Source organism: Neopsephotus bourkii, unplaced genomic scaffold (assembly GCF_033783945.1).
Source record: "Neopsephotus bourkii isolate Nb327-2 ecotype Australia unplaced genomic scaffold, CSIRO-AGI_Nbou_v1 NB_923, whole genome shotgun sequence".
NCBI classification, from domain to species: Eukaryota; Metazoa; Chordata; class Aves; order Psittaciformes; family Psittacidae; genus Neopsephotus; species Neopsephotus bourkii.
The window spans coordinates 2,945,984-2,961,625 of NW_026901417.1; the positions used below are offsets into that span (position 1 = coordinate 2,945,984).

The window sequence follows — 15,642 nt, forward strand, 5'->3', positions numbered from 1 at the left end:
ATGAATTCTGCTATTTCCAACTCCTCCCTTCTTTTTTATTGCAAAACTCTACGCTACAGCTAATGATATTCTTAGAAGTGGAAAGAAACAAATCAAAGCTCCTTGCCAAAGCGTTCCTCCTCGTTTTGTTTGCGATGATGAGGTGGTTGCTCTTCCAACTAGAAAGGATGTAAAATTAAAAACAATAAAGAAGGATTCACATTGGGCAGTCAAGCATTTCAAAGTCAACCAGGAGGAACTGCATTCTGTGTGCAAAATACTACTCACACTGAAATCAGAGTAAGGAAACAGACTGCCAGTGAGTTGCACAGAAATGCACATCCTCAGAAACACCTTCAGAAGCAGCACTGCTGCTTGGATTCCCAGAGGCTTAAAGGACTGTGTGGGTTTCCAAACAGCAAGAGACAGCTTTGGCTACTTCTTCAGTGTAAGAGAAAGAAGCAGGTTCAAAATGCAGGACAACTGATCATTTTATTCAAAGGCATTTCCACTGCTGAGTATGGGGTTTGGTAAGGAGCAGTAGTGCAGTCTGCAGTGCAGATACAGCTGCAGTTTGAGAAGTCTAGCAAAGTCAGCTGGGTTATAACCATTTCCAGTTACAACAGCTTCACTGTCCAAATGGTCCAAAGCACTAAGACTTTACCGAGGCTAATTAGAGACTGTCAGTCCCTACGCTTGGCCTGCTGCCTTAATCTCACCCCTCTCGCATGCTATCAGCATGATATTAACTGCTTGACACAGTTTTTACTGTTAAGGCCCATTAACTGTTGTTAATGCTAAGATGTTCTTTGTATATTTACTGATGGTCAAACATGAGACCTCCATGGGTTAGTGCAGAAATGACTTTCACTGAAAATTCCTTAGAAACAGTCTATCATAAGAGTACAAGGGGTCTGCACAACAGCTTTCTCCTCATTTGTGCACAAAGCTATGAAATTAAGGTTAGGCACCACTGAAGGCTGATCAGATGTGACCCATGCACAGCGTGAGAAAATAACAGAATGCTAACACTGTGCTAAAAGAGCAGTAGTAGATGCAGAATATTGAGCTGTATGGTAGAGGAAAAATTCCTTATACACAGTGTGGGTTGCACATTGTATATGCTATTACTGAACAGGAACATTTTGTTTTTTCCTATATATACCAAATGCCCCAACACTAATTGATACAAGCTCACTAAACCATTGTTACTGGTTCCCCTTATTTCTGGAAACTCTTCTGCAGGTTATATCTAACTACTGTTTTAAGCTTCATCCCAAACTCAAGACTCCAGAGCACAGCCTGGTCTTTTGCTGCCTTGATTATTTCTAACAAGAAAACTCCTGACACCAATTTCTGATTTTTACACATGCAGAACTAACCTTGCAGGATTTCACAAACAGCTTTTATTCCTTTCAATTAAAACTACTCTTTCTTAACAGTCCTGTTTTCATTTTCTCAGGCTCAAAAAGCAAGAAATCGTGATAAATCCCAGTTCACATCATATTAGTGCTTCGGGTGATACCACACAGATGCTTTCTTTTCTGTACTTGCTCTGCTATTTAGTATTTCTATAGCTAATAATTTCCAAGTGACAGAAGCTCTACAGTGCAGTAAGGCTAAATATAATTAAAGGAACTTTTGGAGAGCTTCTTCTGATTTCTTCGTATACAGTTCTGAAAGTGAAATGTATAGTATTTTTATGTACCAGGCATCACTGATACTCAAATATTCACTGAGTTACTACTTAGTACTAACACTGTTTCAATAAATAATGACAATCATAAGATGAACAGAAGAAAACAGAACAAAAGCACAGAGCAATCCTTGGGTCAAACTAAATGAACCTGATATTGTTTAGAAATGATATTCTGTGAAGCTGTTCACAGCACTGATCATCATCAAGAACAACATAACAATCTATATTCCACTGTTCATAACTCTTACTTACAGAGTTGCACTGTAAGTATATATAACTCATTCTTACTACACTGAGTGGTTAAGATACAGCGTGCCAGCTGAGCAACTACAGATACCAATTCCAAGCCTCAAGTCCAAAACAAAAGCTATAAACCACCGAATTACTCCTACCACATGTATGTCAAATGAACATAACAAACTTTCTTCATGATAGAGAAATTGCAGGCCAGATCAATTCTTCCCCCAAAGACTGAAATGTAGAGAACTGAAAATATTTACAAGGTAGGGCTTTTCCAATCTACTTTTTTCAGCACTGAAAACGAGGTGTGTCTGAACATGCGCACTGATGTTCATACAGTGCACAACCCTGAAGTCAAAGAGGATAAAGGCCGCCATTGATGGGTCTTTCATCATAAAACTTCTAAAACAACATCTTGTCTTGTTGCCTTTCAGCTACTTCATTTTGATAGTAAGCTATTACTCCTCAAACAAAGAGGCCAACACTTCTTCAGGCTGCTATAAACTATTTCCCTTTTCTCAAAGTTAAAGATGAAGGTATTTGCCTCTAATGCAAAACAGAAACTCCAACAAGAATGCAAATACTGAGTGTAAAAGATAAAAAGGAAATCTCAACCATTATTACTGCCCTCAAGACCTTCTGCTCCCATAATAGACAAGTAATGGGTCTAAACTCACATTTAAGAGCAGAAAGGGAGAACATGGCATTAAAAGTTGCTATTACTGAAAGTTCCTTAGGGCATATCAGACAGAGAAAAGTTTACTTCAACATCGGCAAGCTGTAAGATTATTCAGATGATCCTTAATTATATTCCACTGTTATAACATTGTCTCAATAACATCTCACAGGTATTTTTCCACTCATAATAATGCTTAATTACTAGAACTCGGAGTAGCCATTTAAAGTCACTGGTTCTCTTCCAAAGAAGATGGAAGATGTTAACACATTTTAAGTACTAGTCTTACCACTCCTGGGAAGATTTTCTGTAGTCTGTCTGCTGCTGCAAGTGCCTTGGCCTTCCCCCCACTAAGACAATCTTCAAACTCATAGAGTGGCTGTCGTACTGGGTTAGAATAAGAGATCTTTGCATTGTCCACAAATGTGATCTTCCTCACTCCCCAACCCTAAACAAGAAAGTAATTTAAATGACAGTAAGTACGATGGGCTTTTGCATATACTTTTGAGTAATGCCGGAACTCGAGAAGAGTTTTGTTCAATTTTTCTAGACAGATCAAGCTACAAAAGCTTTTGAATCTAATCACAGCAGCAACCTTGTTCTTGCACTGAAATAACAGAACAGAAAATTTGGTGTGTATGAATATGTTATTTAACAGTAATCCTTCAAAACCCTATAGAAAAGTAGTAACTGTGCTGATATTTACAAATGCTTCACTGTGAATTTGCTCATTAATTTGTTCCAGAATTTCTTGTTCAATCTTTTCTATTATGTAAATTTAAAACAGATTACTATTCTGTTAAGATTCTCTTAATATATACTATTCTACTATTAGCAGAACTTATTTCTATCGGCTACAGATCTTGCCTCTTCCCTGCAATTAGTAATATTGACTAATATGAATTTTGTCTATTTTAATACAAATAAATTCAACTTTTCTCTTACATTCCATGGCAGCTGCTCAAACCCCCCCCCCCCAAAAAGAAAGTCATACAGAATTTATGAGAAACAGGAGATTAGTTTTAAGATTAACTCAGGACTTACCATCAAGGTCCTTGCAACACTACAACCTAGCGTACCAGCTCCTAGCAGCAGACACTTGGCAGACACAATTTTTTCCAAATCAAGAGTAGGCACCAACCTCCAGCACATCAATTTCAAATTCAGATCCACTGATGATTCTGCTAACCTATATCAGGAAAAAGAGAACACACTTTTGAATGTTCTTGTCTTTCTGCAACAAAGCAATTACTTCTCGAGAAGTTTAATACTTTCTTATTTTTTAAGGAAAGAATTCAACAATGCAATATATAGGCAATATGAAAAACCAAAGCCCCAGAAGCATACATCCACTTAATAATAAGGTATATGTAAAGGAGATGAGGAAAAGGCACTTTTTACACTGCTTGTTCTTATGACACATGCAGTATGTTCATGAGGGTCCTACCCATAAAAATTTAACCATTCTGGCTATCAGCTAAACAGGAAAAACATGCAAAGAGAAGATGCCAAAAGTCAATTCTATGTAAATACACAAATGGTTCCTTGTAAACAACGTGTTGACCAAACACTGCTAATGAACTTTGCTTATAAAAGCTGTAACTATACTGCTTTAAAAGAGAAATCACTACTGAAACAAGAGTAGAAAGACAGCAGAAGCTTAAAAACAAACAAACAACCCAACCAGTTTGCAGACATTTGACAAGGTGGCTATTAACCAAGAAATTCTGCTAAGAAAACATCCTCTTTCACCAGCTAGGGCATACAGGAGTGTGCCACCTGGCTACTCTGGGCTTGGTGCAGAAGTCTACTAAAGCCACGTACTTCCTTAGGAATCGGAACATGTTTGTAAGGGCTTCTCAAAAATGTAACACTCCAAAACTCAAATTTTGGTAACAAAACTGATGCAAGCATGAAAATAAAAATAGCACCTTGGCCAAGATTCCTGTCAAGCTGAGTGGTAAGACGTAGATCATTTGTCCATAAACTTCTGTTTGTTTTTTTAATTATCTGGTTTCTGTATTCAGTTACATCTGTCCTTAACATTCAATACTACACTAACCCCTAGAGAATGTGGGCAATCTTCTTTGGGGGAAATTTAGAAGGAAAATGAGGTAGGAAATCCATACTCAACCTAGTGTCAGGTTTTTATATCATCAAAACACAGGGTGTTAAAACTCTCAAGTCAGGTCATCACAGTTCTTAGATTCCTCATGGTTTCTTTCCTTCATATATCATAAAGGAAATTTGCAGTGTGCAGCAAGTTGTTTGTTTAACAAGGATTTAAGATTGCAGTTGCCAAGGTTGGCATATTACCAATATGTCTCCATGGGAATTAAGAGAAGGGAGCATACACAGAAATAAAGGTCACATTACATTTACTTAAAGAATTAAGAGCCCTCGCATGAACCTTCTGTAACATCTATGAACATACTATGAAATGCCACAACTGCAAGAGAAAAATGGGTGACCTTGATAGGTGAACTATGGTAACCTAAATCATTAGATCACCATGCTCCTACAGTTTTTCAAAGCCAGTGAAAGCAGATGAACCAAGAGGCTGTATAGCTTAGACTTTTTAAGCCATTTCCCCTAGATTATGTGAGGGATGATAAAAATCACTGTCATGTTTCCTGAGCTCTTTCCTGTTACACTCTGACAAAGGCTGAACTTTTCTCCATGCTGATTTTGATTAATAATCTGCAGGTTATAGAATTCAATGAAACACACAGGCCTGTAACACTGTGACCTATATGCACTCCATTTTAAATATAATGCACTTGAAATTTTGAGCTAGAGTCAAAAACTGCAAACATTTCTGCTGCATTCAGAGCACACTGCTTCATTAAAGCCTTTTTCCCCAATAGGACTATCAAAAAAATAGAGAGTTTATGTGCTTCTGTAGATTATTACCTAACAGAGACAGATAGAATCATAGAATAGTTGGAAAGGACCTTAAGATCATCAAGTTCCAAGATAGTCCTTGCATTTCACATTTCAACTTGCTAATGGCTTAAACCCAAGTAAGGAAAAATACAGAAATATAAAAGATAATGAACAAACCTTTTTGGATCCATGCATTCACTGAGATTCACCATCCTTGGACCCATCCCTCCCTTTTGGTTTTTCTCCCATCCAACAGCTTTTGGACAATCTAATTTGACATATTAAAAAAAAAAAGGGGGGGGGGGGGAAGAAGAAAAATTGAAACGTTAGTATCACAGGATAGAAAAGATTTTGGTTTTTTTATTAAACCTGTTGGAAAAAAGATCCACAAATTCTGAACCTCTAAGTAAATAATCTGTATCTTAACACCCAGTATATGTTACAATACATATTTTGCTGCTTTATATCAGCTGAGAGCACTGCTTCTTGGGTAAGTGCTTCATGCTCAGGTGCCCAATGTGCTACTTTTGCCTGTCCAGCTTGCTTCAAACCTTGGACAGAGATGGCATCATTCCTCAGCAAGCCTCTGGATGTCTAATGTCAAATGCACTGCTATGTTTAAAACTAAGGAAGATCAGCACTCGGAACTTCATATATTTTGCCATCATCATGTTCCTTAAGCCCCATCTGTAAATTCAGCATAGAATTATATACCCTAATTCTATAATAATTATTTAATTGTATGATAATTCTATAATAACTAAATAATTCTTATTCACAACTTCTTGGATGAGGCAGAGGAGTTTTGTGATGCTGCCCTGTATCCATAAATTAAGTCTGAGATTATTTTCTAATGTTACAAGTTCATTGCTTTAAAATACATCTGCTTACATCACTATGGGATTGAAGTAACAATTCCATGCTACAGCAGGCTTCTACCATTTTAGACACGTACAGAAAGTTTGCAACACAAATTCACCAGCATATGCATTTTCTCTAGTTGAGGGACTGCATACAAATTTGACAAGAAAGAAACTACTTGCTAATTGCCCGAGTTTGTGTTTTGTGTGACACCAGAAGGACTTTACTTCTTTTGTAAATTAGGAACACAATTGAAGGAGGAAAAAAATACTACAGTATGGGGGAGGGTTAGGAATAAATTATTCCCTTTATAGATACTTAACAGAAATTCAAACCATTTCAAACCCATTTGAAATACCTCCACATAAGCAATGACTTAGTATTCATTTATTTTTTTCCATCTTCACAGTGATTGAGGAGGGAGAAAAAACAACTGAAAGAATTTTTTTAAGTGGCTTACCTGGGCCAAGGGCTCTCTCTGGAAGTTTTATTTCAAAGATAATGCTGTGTGTTATGTCTCTCACCCCTTGCATGGTCCTATCTCTGAAACACAGCACTTCAAATGACTGGAGAAGGCTGCCCCTACCATTAAAAAAGAAAAGATAGAGAGAGACGCATGCAACTTCTTCAATTGGAAAGGGACTTCTTTTTTCACTATTTCACAGAGACTCAGTGCAGATTCTGAATAAGTTTTTATGTTAGTATGGGAACACTGCTTTTCTTATCAGAAACTGAGAAAACAATTGCTTAGGATGTGAAAATGACTAGTTTGTTGTGAAATAGCTCTAAAGAAATGTCACTGACTGGCCTCTATCATTTATACAATGATGCCAAACAAACAGCATTTAGGGGAATCAAAAGTATTGAAGCACTGGAGCGCACATCAGGTGACATGATGTACTCTGCCATGACAGGCAAGCTCCTTCTCATTCTTGATATTGTGCTGTTTTTTGAAACAGGTATAAAGGACTGCAGGGTCTGAAACATTTCCAGGTAAATGCATGATCATCAGGATTAGGAAAAACAGGAACTTGTGCATGTCAGAAGTAAAAAACAGAATTATTCTGCAAAATCAAAATCACCAAAGGTAAGGTAAAACATTGAAAGTTAAATCTCAGGTGGGTGATACCAGTAAAGTACCACGGGAGGGGAGCAATGCTAATTTGATGTCAACCATAAACAATCTTTGTGGGAAAAAATTAAATAAGATACCATTTGTGGGCTGCCAGGATCAGGAAATTTCTCAGTGGCCATCCTGGATACTGGGATAAGTTACATGGATCATAAACTCCAACTGTCACCTGCAAATAAAATTGCTCTAAATGAGAATTCATCTATCCATACTGATATTCAGTTCACAGTACAACTTATCTGGCCTTTTTAATATCAAACTGCTGGACAGAGAGGGCCCACACACCCCTTTTATGCATTTGCAAATATTTAATACATTGTGACAGTAGATTTCAGCCAAGCGTTTGCCACAGCTTTTTCAAACATTTTTGAAACCATTTGTAAATTAAACATTTTTAGGTTATAAAAGGACATAAAATTCTCATTACCTTTCCCCCTTGGTCTTGGAAGAAACCATCCCAGTTTTTCAGCAGAGATATCTCAACAGAATTGTCATGATACTTGATTAAAAAATAAGGCAAGGCTGTAACCCCCTCTTTCTGGCAAAGTTCATCATAGGCTTTCTGAAGTGCTTGAATCTAAAAGCAAAAAGCCAACTGTAACCAACAATTTTAAACATCTTATACAGAACCACAGAGAGTGTTTTAGCAGTGGAAGGAACCGAATGATCTTTAAGGTCCCTTCCAACCCTGACCATTCAAGGATTCTGTGGTCTGGGAAGGGCAGCTCCCTCCATCTTTGAACACAGCTGATACAGAAACTGTAAAGCCCATTATGACCACAATGCCCGAGATAAAAAATTCAGCTGCTAAAAGAGCATACGTCAATGCAAATTTAAACCAGAGCATTATCACTGCTGCAAACTGATCTACCAACAGAAATTGTACTACGGTAAAAATCTTATTCTGATAATCACAGTAGCTTTATAAAAAGGTAAATCTGACCCTCTATTATTAGCACAGGGACTGAGACTCCCTCGATTTATTATATGTGTTTTCAGTGTTTAGTTGTAACTCTGTTTGGATCATGCCAGGTATTTTTGCACTACTTATTACTACAGAATTAATGAGGGTCTTCTGAGAAGAAGGGAACTAAGTATTTTTCACTGAGAAATCTCAAACTGTTTCTTATTGATTATTATGCCATTAAAAAGACATTTAAGGTTACGCAAAGCCAAAAGACATACGTGAGCAAACATTTGCCTTTTTTTTTATCCTTCTGCACTGTAATATGAAAGAAACAGCAAAAATTTGATAACTTTTCTCCTAGAAAAAAGTAATACTCCTTATCCACTTCTTTTTCTTGTCCAACCATGTGTTTTATGAACAATCTCGTAATTGCTCATGATGTAGCTCTGCCAGGGGATGCCCTTTTAATAAAGTTTCTTTAAAAGATTAATTTCAAACCCCATATATTCAATAAGCTGCATATAAAAATGAGAATACACAAAACCACCTCTTCAAGAATTTGTTTGCCATAAATCAATACAGCTGAAGGGATTTTAAGCTGAGAGATTTTATATAACAATGTAAAAATAGGTGAAGATTTTTAAAGAAATTAGATTCTTAAGTTAATTCAGTATGTGCTAACAAAAATACTAGTTTTACAGCCCAGAAAACTGCTTAGTGTTACAGACTCACCACATCTAGTATTTTGAATACCTGATTTAATGGGAATCTGTTACCAAGACACACTGGTTTCTGAACCATATGGATTCCATCAGGGAAGCAGAGAGCAGGGTAGCAAAACCAGTAATAAAAGTGGTACTTTTTCAAATCCTAGGGGAAAAAAAAAAAAAAAAAAAAAAGGAAGAAAGGGAAAATTAGACAATAAAGACATCAATCAAAGTAAATACTGGTTTCAAATACTGATCATAACACTGATGGTTGATGATACTAACCATATTTACCACAGTTCTGCACACTTCATAAGGCACTGTGTCATGACTTTAGAAAACAGTAAAAAAAAACCCAGAAGACTTCCCCTTCTCTATGTTTTTATTTCAGACTCAAACAGATAATGTGCATAAGCTACCTCAAGTTTTGTCACCTGGAGCATTATTGATTGAAACATTCAAGTTAAACATAAAACAGCTGTTCTACTTTTATTAACAACTCTAAGGTCATCAGATAATCTTACACATTTGTAGGAAACAATGAGATGGCACCAGCATTTTTTAAAGGATTCATCCTAAAATATTTTGTATCTGTAGATAAGAATAGCTTTTTAGGTGTTTTTTTTTTTAATTTTTCAGACATTTTAAGATGTCTGAGAATGATCCTGATAACATCAATATGCTAATACTAACAGAGCATTTTAGAAAAACCTACTTCATCATTTCCACTACAACGCTCCCAGTATGAGATATGTTATCTTTACTCACTGCGAATGTCAGCAGCAGGAACCTGTTCAAGAGCATAGGGTTTTCCAGAGCAGCTCCAGATTTTATTGATTCCCATATCTGTAGTGATTGTGGGGACAAGATGGAAGAAAAAGGGCAGAAGTAGGATAAGAACAGTTGCTGAAATCTTTAACTCTTCCAGCTGCCTTTAAAACACTGAACTGACATTCCCTGTAACACACTCTGATCTTCCCCTAATGGATCTCAGCCATGCTATTATCTATGCTAGAAGGATTCTGAAGGTCAGACACAAACATGAACTTTGCAACACAAAAAAATATGGCAGCTAGGGAACAAAAGGAGCATTAGTTCATGTATCAAGCATGGAACATCAACAAAACAAAACCAACCTCATCAGGAGCAGTCCCTGATGGAGATGAGATACTAACACTAGCACCTGTAGAACATACTGTGGCATTAACATAGCCTTTTATGGTGTTTTCATCTTTTTCATTCATGGGATCTATAGATACTAGAAATTTGAATAAGGTCCTAGGAAACTCAACCAAAACATGAAGACTTAGAAGAAGGCAGTACATTTTACCTTGGTGAGACAAGAATTTATTCAATCGAATCGAAGGAATCAAGGACTTGTCAAAGCAAAGTGTCTCAGAATGAAAAAATGTTGCCTTAGTTTGACTTTCATGTCTCACCAATCCATGGCATTTAATTTGGTTATAATGCAAGCAGGCTAGTCCCTTCCTTTGACAGCCACCTTTTCCTTGCTTTAGCTCAGTCTTCCTGCTGTTCTGGAGCTTCCCCATCACTTTGTTACACAGATGTACTGCAGTAATCTAAAGTTTAAACTGAGCATTTGCTGGTTTCTGGGTGTCAAATGCTAGAAACACTGCTCTCCAGAATTCAAATGGCACTGTTTAGCTTAAAATGCAGCCTAGTAGAACACTGAATGAAGTCTCCAAGAATAATTAATTACTTTCTACTCTCCTGTAAAAGATCAGTGAAAAGCAAACACCAAACTATTTCCTCCAGAATAAGTTAAAACCTGAGGCTACTGTACGGGTGAGTATGGACAGTACCTCCAATATTTGGGGCACAGACTATAAAGCACTTCACTGCTTATTTCTGAGTCCTTTTTACCAGTTCACTTGAGTTTTAATCTTACCTCATTTGCTTCTTTTTCCAGAAGTAACTTCTTATCACAGGATTTGAAAGTCTCAAAAGTATTGGTGTTATACAATGTTCCTAAAGCAGGACAGCAACGCGCTGGTGTTGAAGCATTCCTGAATAAAAGAAAAAAACCTATCAGTGGTAGTAGCTACTTCACAGTGTAACGTTGCCCTGACGTTATCAAATAATGAGGCACAGTAGCAAAATAAACAACGGTTCTGATGAAAACATTTTTATGACCATAATGCTTTATTGAACATGGTTTGGTATAATAACCCATGCAAATACGCATCTACATTATGACTTCAAAAATACATCAGGCATCTATATTTTTTCTACACAGGGTGGCATTAACAGATTGAAGATTTTTAAATTCTCCCCAAATATAAACTATCCATGACAAATGGGATTTTTCACTAAGAAAAAACAAATCAAGACTTAACTTTAGATGTATTTTGTTCATATAAAGAGCTGTTCAGTAAAAATTTTATTGTTAGAAAAAACATACCAAAGGAAGCCTAAACCAGACAAAAGATTGAGTAGCTTTTATAGTTTGTAACATCATCACCTGAAGAAGCTATTTGGAAACACAGTATGTATTTTCCCTCCCTTTTTGAATGTAAATTAGGTAAAAACCCTGCAATATTCCCTTATAGATCTGATTGATTTCATTGACTCCTTTAACACCATTCTAAACAGATATATTTCTGACCACTGCTAAAACTCAAAGACAGCAAATGTTAAAGATAAATAATAAATACTCCTGATGTAGTTTCCAAACTTTACAAAGCTGAAAGGGAACTCTTCATGATTTTCTAAAGTGACTGCCGAAAGTACAGAAAATTACCCCAGGAGGGGTAATTAAATATGACATAAACTGACCTTTCATAATTTGATGTTCATCATAACATCTGAGAGCATATCATGGTACCATCCATTTTCTCCTAACCTGAAATTCCTGTTCCAATGTCACAGCTTTCTTCCAATCTCTTTGTGCATACACTTCTAGTATTGTACCTAAAAGCTTTTACATAACAATTAATGGAGTATCTCCTGAGAAATCATGCCAAAATGCACAGCCCCTCTAGGCTCCCAGCATCCTTGCCAAGCAAGGCAGAGAAAGTCATTTCAGTGATTTACAACTTTAGAATCCACCAACGTAAACCAAACATGACACAAACTACAAATATATCTGTTCCTATCTTAGTTATGTTAGTGTCTTCATGTACAAATTAAGGTAAATCATGGTACGTACTTACATATCAAAGGCACTAAACTCCAGTGTCAAGCGAGCTGGCAAACCCAAAGGATCACCTAGACAAAAAGTAGTAACATGCTTCTTTTAAACTGAAATACCAAAATTTCCCTCTTTTTGTTAAAGTAAGTCATAAATTACCCAGACACATCAGAATTCACAGCTCACCCAGCTGTATTTTCTAACCTTTCATCAAAGTATCTAATACTTAGAAGCAAAATATCAAATACTGAGAAGAATGACAGAAGAAACCCAAACTACTAAGCAGGATGTTCTATTTCTACCTACCATTGTAGTAGTATCCTTTGATTACTTTGGGGGTCTCATCCAGTCGGTACTCATTGAGTTTCTTCTGGGTTAGCTCATGCCAGAATCCTGCATCCAAGGCACTACTGAAGGGAGCAAACTGCAGCTTTGAGATTTCAGGATCTACACGCTGGTGCACATCACTACTGGCAGCTGCCATGACTTTAGTTAACAACTACTGCTAAATGGAGTGCTGTAAGAGGAGATACACCTGGTAAGTATTACTCGATTGACTATATTACTCACAACTACTCAAAGCTTCATTTTAATATGTTTTGTTGGGTTAAAGTGTAGAAAGCCTTACTCCTCTGAATGTCTAACTTAAATTTTTAAAATCATTGATCAGAGGTCATTTCAAAGGATGAAGCAGAGTCCTTCCAATTTTTTGTGTGTAAAATGATGAAGGGCAAGTACATGTTCTGTTTGGCCAAGCTGCATAGAAGGATTTGATTTCCTGACAGACATTCCGTGAGTTCTCCTATTATTTAGGATACTAACATTTCATTTAGCTAGGTCTTCACTCTCAGCCTGTGGTAAGAACTGAACACTCTTAAAGCCTCTACAAATTAACAAGCAAAGCTAGCAAAGGGAAACTGAGCCCAAGAGAAGTCTTACAGCCAGCAAAGAGCAAACTAAATATTGCACTACGGTTCTACTGTTCTGAAGCTTGGATTGAACAGTTCAATTTTACTGTGCTGTGAAATAAACTTGTGCAAAACCAGAGCTTACATGCTTTTATTTCATGCTTTTTGGAACATGAGGAAGGGAACAAGAGGTGGGCTGAACTTCTTAATAACTGCCAAATCACCAGCTCTTCTCTGAAAGACACAGTTATGCTTTTCCTTAAGCAATACTTCCTTAAAGCCTTCAGTGTAATCCAGCTACGCCTTTTATGTTCAGTTTATACAGCTCATCTCCTCCTCCTACTGTAAATGCTTTCCTTACTTGCTGATAAGTTGTGGAATGTGGAGTTTTGGGCATAGGTTTGAAGTTTTCGGCATTTTTCATAGTGGAAGCTGAACAGTTTGGCTTTTTCATGTGGCCTTGCCTTAACTGGCATGTTGCAAATACAGCATTTTGTTGTCTCCCCACATTATTTTTTTTTATTTTCTTAATTTTTAAGAGCTGCTGGAACTGGCAGTAATGTGAACTTTAAACTCTTTTCTGTGTGTAAGACGTAGCAGTAGTAGCAAACATTTAACTTTCACTACAACATGGGTCTTAAGCCTTACAAAATTTTGTTTGCAACTAAATGCCACAGAAAGCTTGACCTAAACCAGGCAAGCAATTGTCAAATACATCATACCAGTAACAGTCAGATCACACAGTACTTGATACCAAGGCTTTCACACTGAAATTTCTACTGGAAGGTTCAGTAGCTGCCTACTCAACATTAGTCCATTAACATCCCTCTCCCCTTTTTATCAGAAGCTTGGGAAGGTATTATTGAAGACTTATTAAGAAAATTAGTAACAAAAAGGAACACAAAGTTGTTAGTTTCCTTGCCAAGAAATCTATTCTAACTGAAGTTTACCCATTTTAAATTTTCTTCAAGTCTTTTTTTCAACTTTTCAAGTAGGTAAAGCTTTCATTTTGCTTCTCCCCTGGCCTCAAATAAGTACATGACATACCCAACACTTATATGTATTGTCAAACACTTTGCATAGCAAGCAGCCAGCTGACAGCACCTACATAGCATACACTGAAAATACATGCCTAAAAGCATCCACTGGGAATGAATTTTAACACCCTGTTATTGTCATTAATAGTGCACCTGAAGAGTTATTGTAAAACTGAAGAAATGAAACCAGGGGCCTCACTATGCTATGCACATGCAGAGAAGCACAGAAGATCACCTCTGATTTGCTAGCACTTTTGCAAAGATTCTCTAATGTTAATACTCACTTACATGCTTTCTTAATGCAAGATCCCTAAGCTAAGGTAAATTGGTGCAGTAAAATTTAGAATCCTGAAGATGAAATGTATACATGTTGTAGAACTTGCACGAAGGAACCCATTCAGCCTCAAGCAGTAATAATGGTCATTAGGAAGATACAATAATAACGACTAAAAAAAAGAAAAACCAAAACCACCAACATTTTTTACATGGAACAAACCTCGAGTTTCATAAGGACCCAGCTTTGAGTGCCTGAAGCGACCACATTGACCAGAACTCCTCAGACACTTTTGAGTTCTCTGACTGGGAGCACATTTAACACGTGTGATCAGCGCAGATAACCCAGAGCCGGACTGCACTACCCCTTGTCCAGGTTCTAGCACTTGTTCGGAAGCATGCAAGCACTTGAAACTGATCTAATGGAGAAACACGTTAAATGGAAAATATGCCAGGACTTTGAATATTTGTCTTCCCCCGACAGACATAATTAACCTGCGGTGAAAAATAGGATTAACAGCTTAACAGCATTTAAAACTGTCATGAAGTTAGGGGTTTTACAACAAATTCACGTAATTCCTTAAAATCTACAGCTTTTCTACGGAACTTTCTACTCTGCGGTCCCCCCATTCTGAAGATCTCCTCTGTATCTCGGTGACAAATTACTATTTCCTACCACTACACCTCCACAGAGCTGCTTCCTGGCCGGTGCCCGTCACCGAGCCCGTTTTCGGGGCAGTCTCCCCCATTTCTCACAACCACACTGAGAGGCCGCCAGCGGCTCCGGGGATGACCCGCCCCGCGAGCCCCCACCTCAGCGCAGCCCCGCCGCCTCTCACCCCTCACACCGCCGCGGCCCCCAGCCCGCCCCTTTGCTCCTGACTGAAGCCGCAGCTCCCACCCGGGAGCCCGCAGGGGACGGTCCCAGCGACCTCGAGGGGCGCGGGGGTGAAACGGGAGCCCGAGGGCGGGCGGGCGGGCAGGCCCAGGCTGGGCACAGCACCCTCACGGCACACGCACGGCCCGCTCACCGGCTGCCCGCTCCGCACTTCCTGCATTGCTCGGCGGCACGGCGAAGTGACGTCACCCTGCCTCGGCCACGTGACGGAGGAGGACGGCAAGCACCGGGGACCGGCGGCTGTCGGCACGCAGGCGCCATGGGCGGGCTTGCTCAGTCCGGGGTGGG

The 15,642-nt window shown here is 38.2% G+C and overlaps 1 protein-coding gene across 2 annotated transcripts in view; it reads right to left on the reverse strand.

Moving 5' to 3' along the window:
- Positions 1 to 15,326, reverse strand: part of ATG7 (autophagy related 7) — a 91,360-nt gene extending 76,034 nt beyond the window's left edge. For both annotated transcript variants that reach the window (XM_061357869.1, XM_061357868.1), the window contains exons 1-12: positions 15,305 to 15,326; positions 12,545 to 12,755; positions 12,261 to 12,315; positions 10,997 to 11,114; positions 9,856 to 9,933; positions 9,134 to 9,250; positions 7,901 to 8,050; positions 7,554 to 7,642; positions 6,802 to 6,923; positions 5,658 to 5,748; positions 3,639 to 3,783; positions 2,884 to 3,042 (exon numbers count right to left, since the gene is read on the reverse strand). In XM_061357869.1, the coding sequence (XP_061213853.1) occupies positions 2,884 to 3,042; positions 3,639 to 3,783; positions 5,658 to 5,748; positions 6,802 to 6,923; positions 7,554 to 7,642; positions 7,901 to 8,050; positions 9,134 to 9,250; positions 9,856 to 9,933; positions 10,997 to 11,114; positions 12,261 to 12,315; positions 12,545 to 12,722 (1,302 nt within the window). In that variant the 5' untranslated portion in view covers positions 12,723 to 12,755; positions 15,305 to 15,326. The remainder of the gene's footprint in view (positions 1 to 2,883; positions 3,043 to 3,638; positions 3,784 to 5,657; positions 5,749 to 6,801; positions 6,924 to 7,553; positions 7,643 to 7,900; positions 8,051 to 9,133; positions 9,251 to 9,855; positions 9,934 to 10,996; positions 11,115 to 12,260; positions 12,316 to 12,544; positions 12,756 to 15,304) is intronic.
- Positions 15,327 to 15,642: the final 316 nt, after the last annotated feature.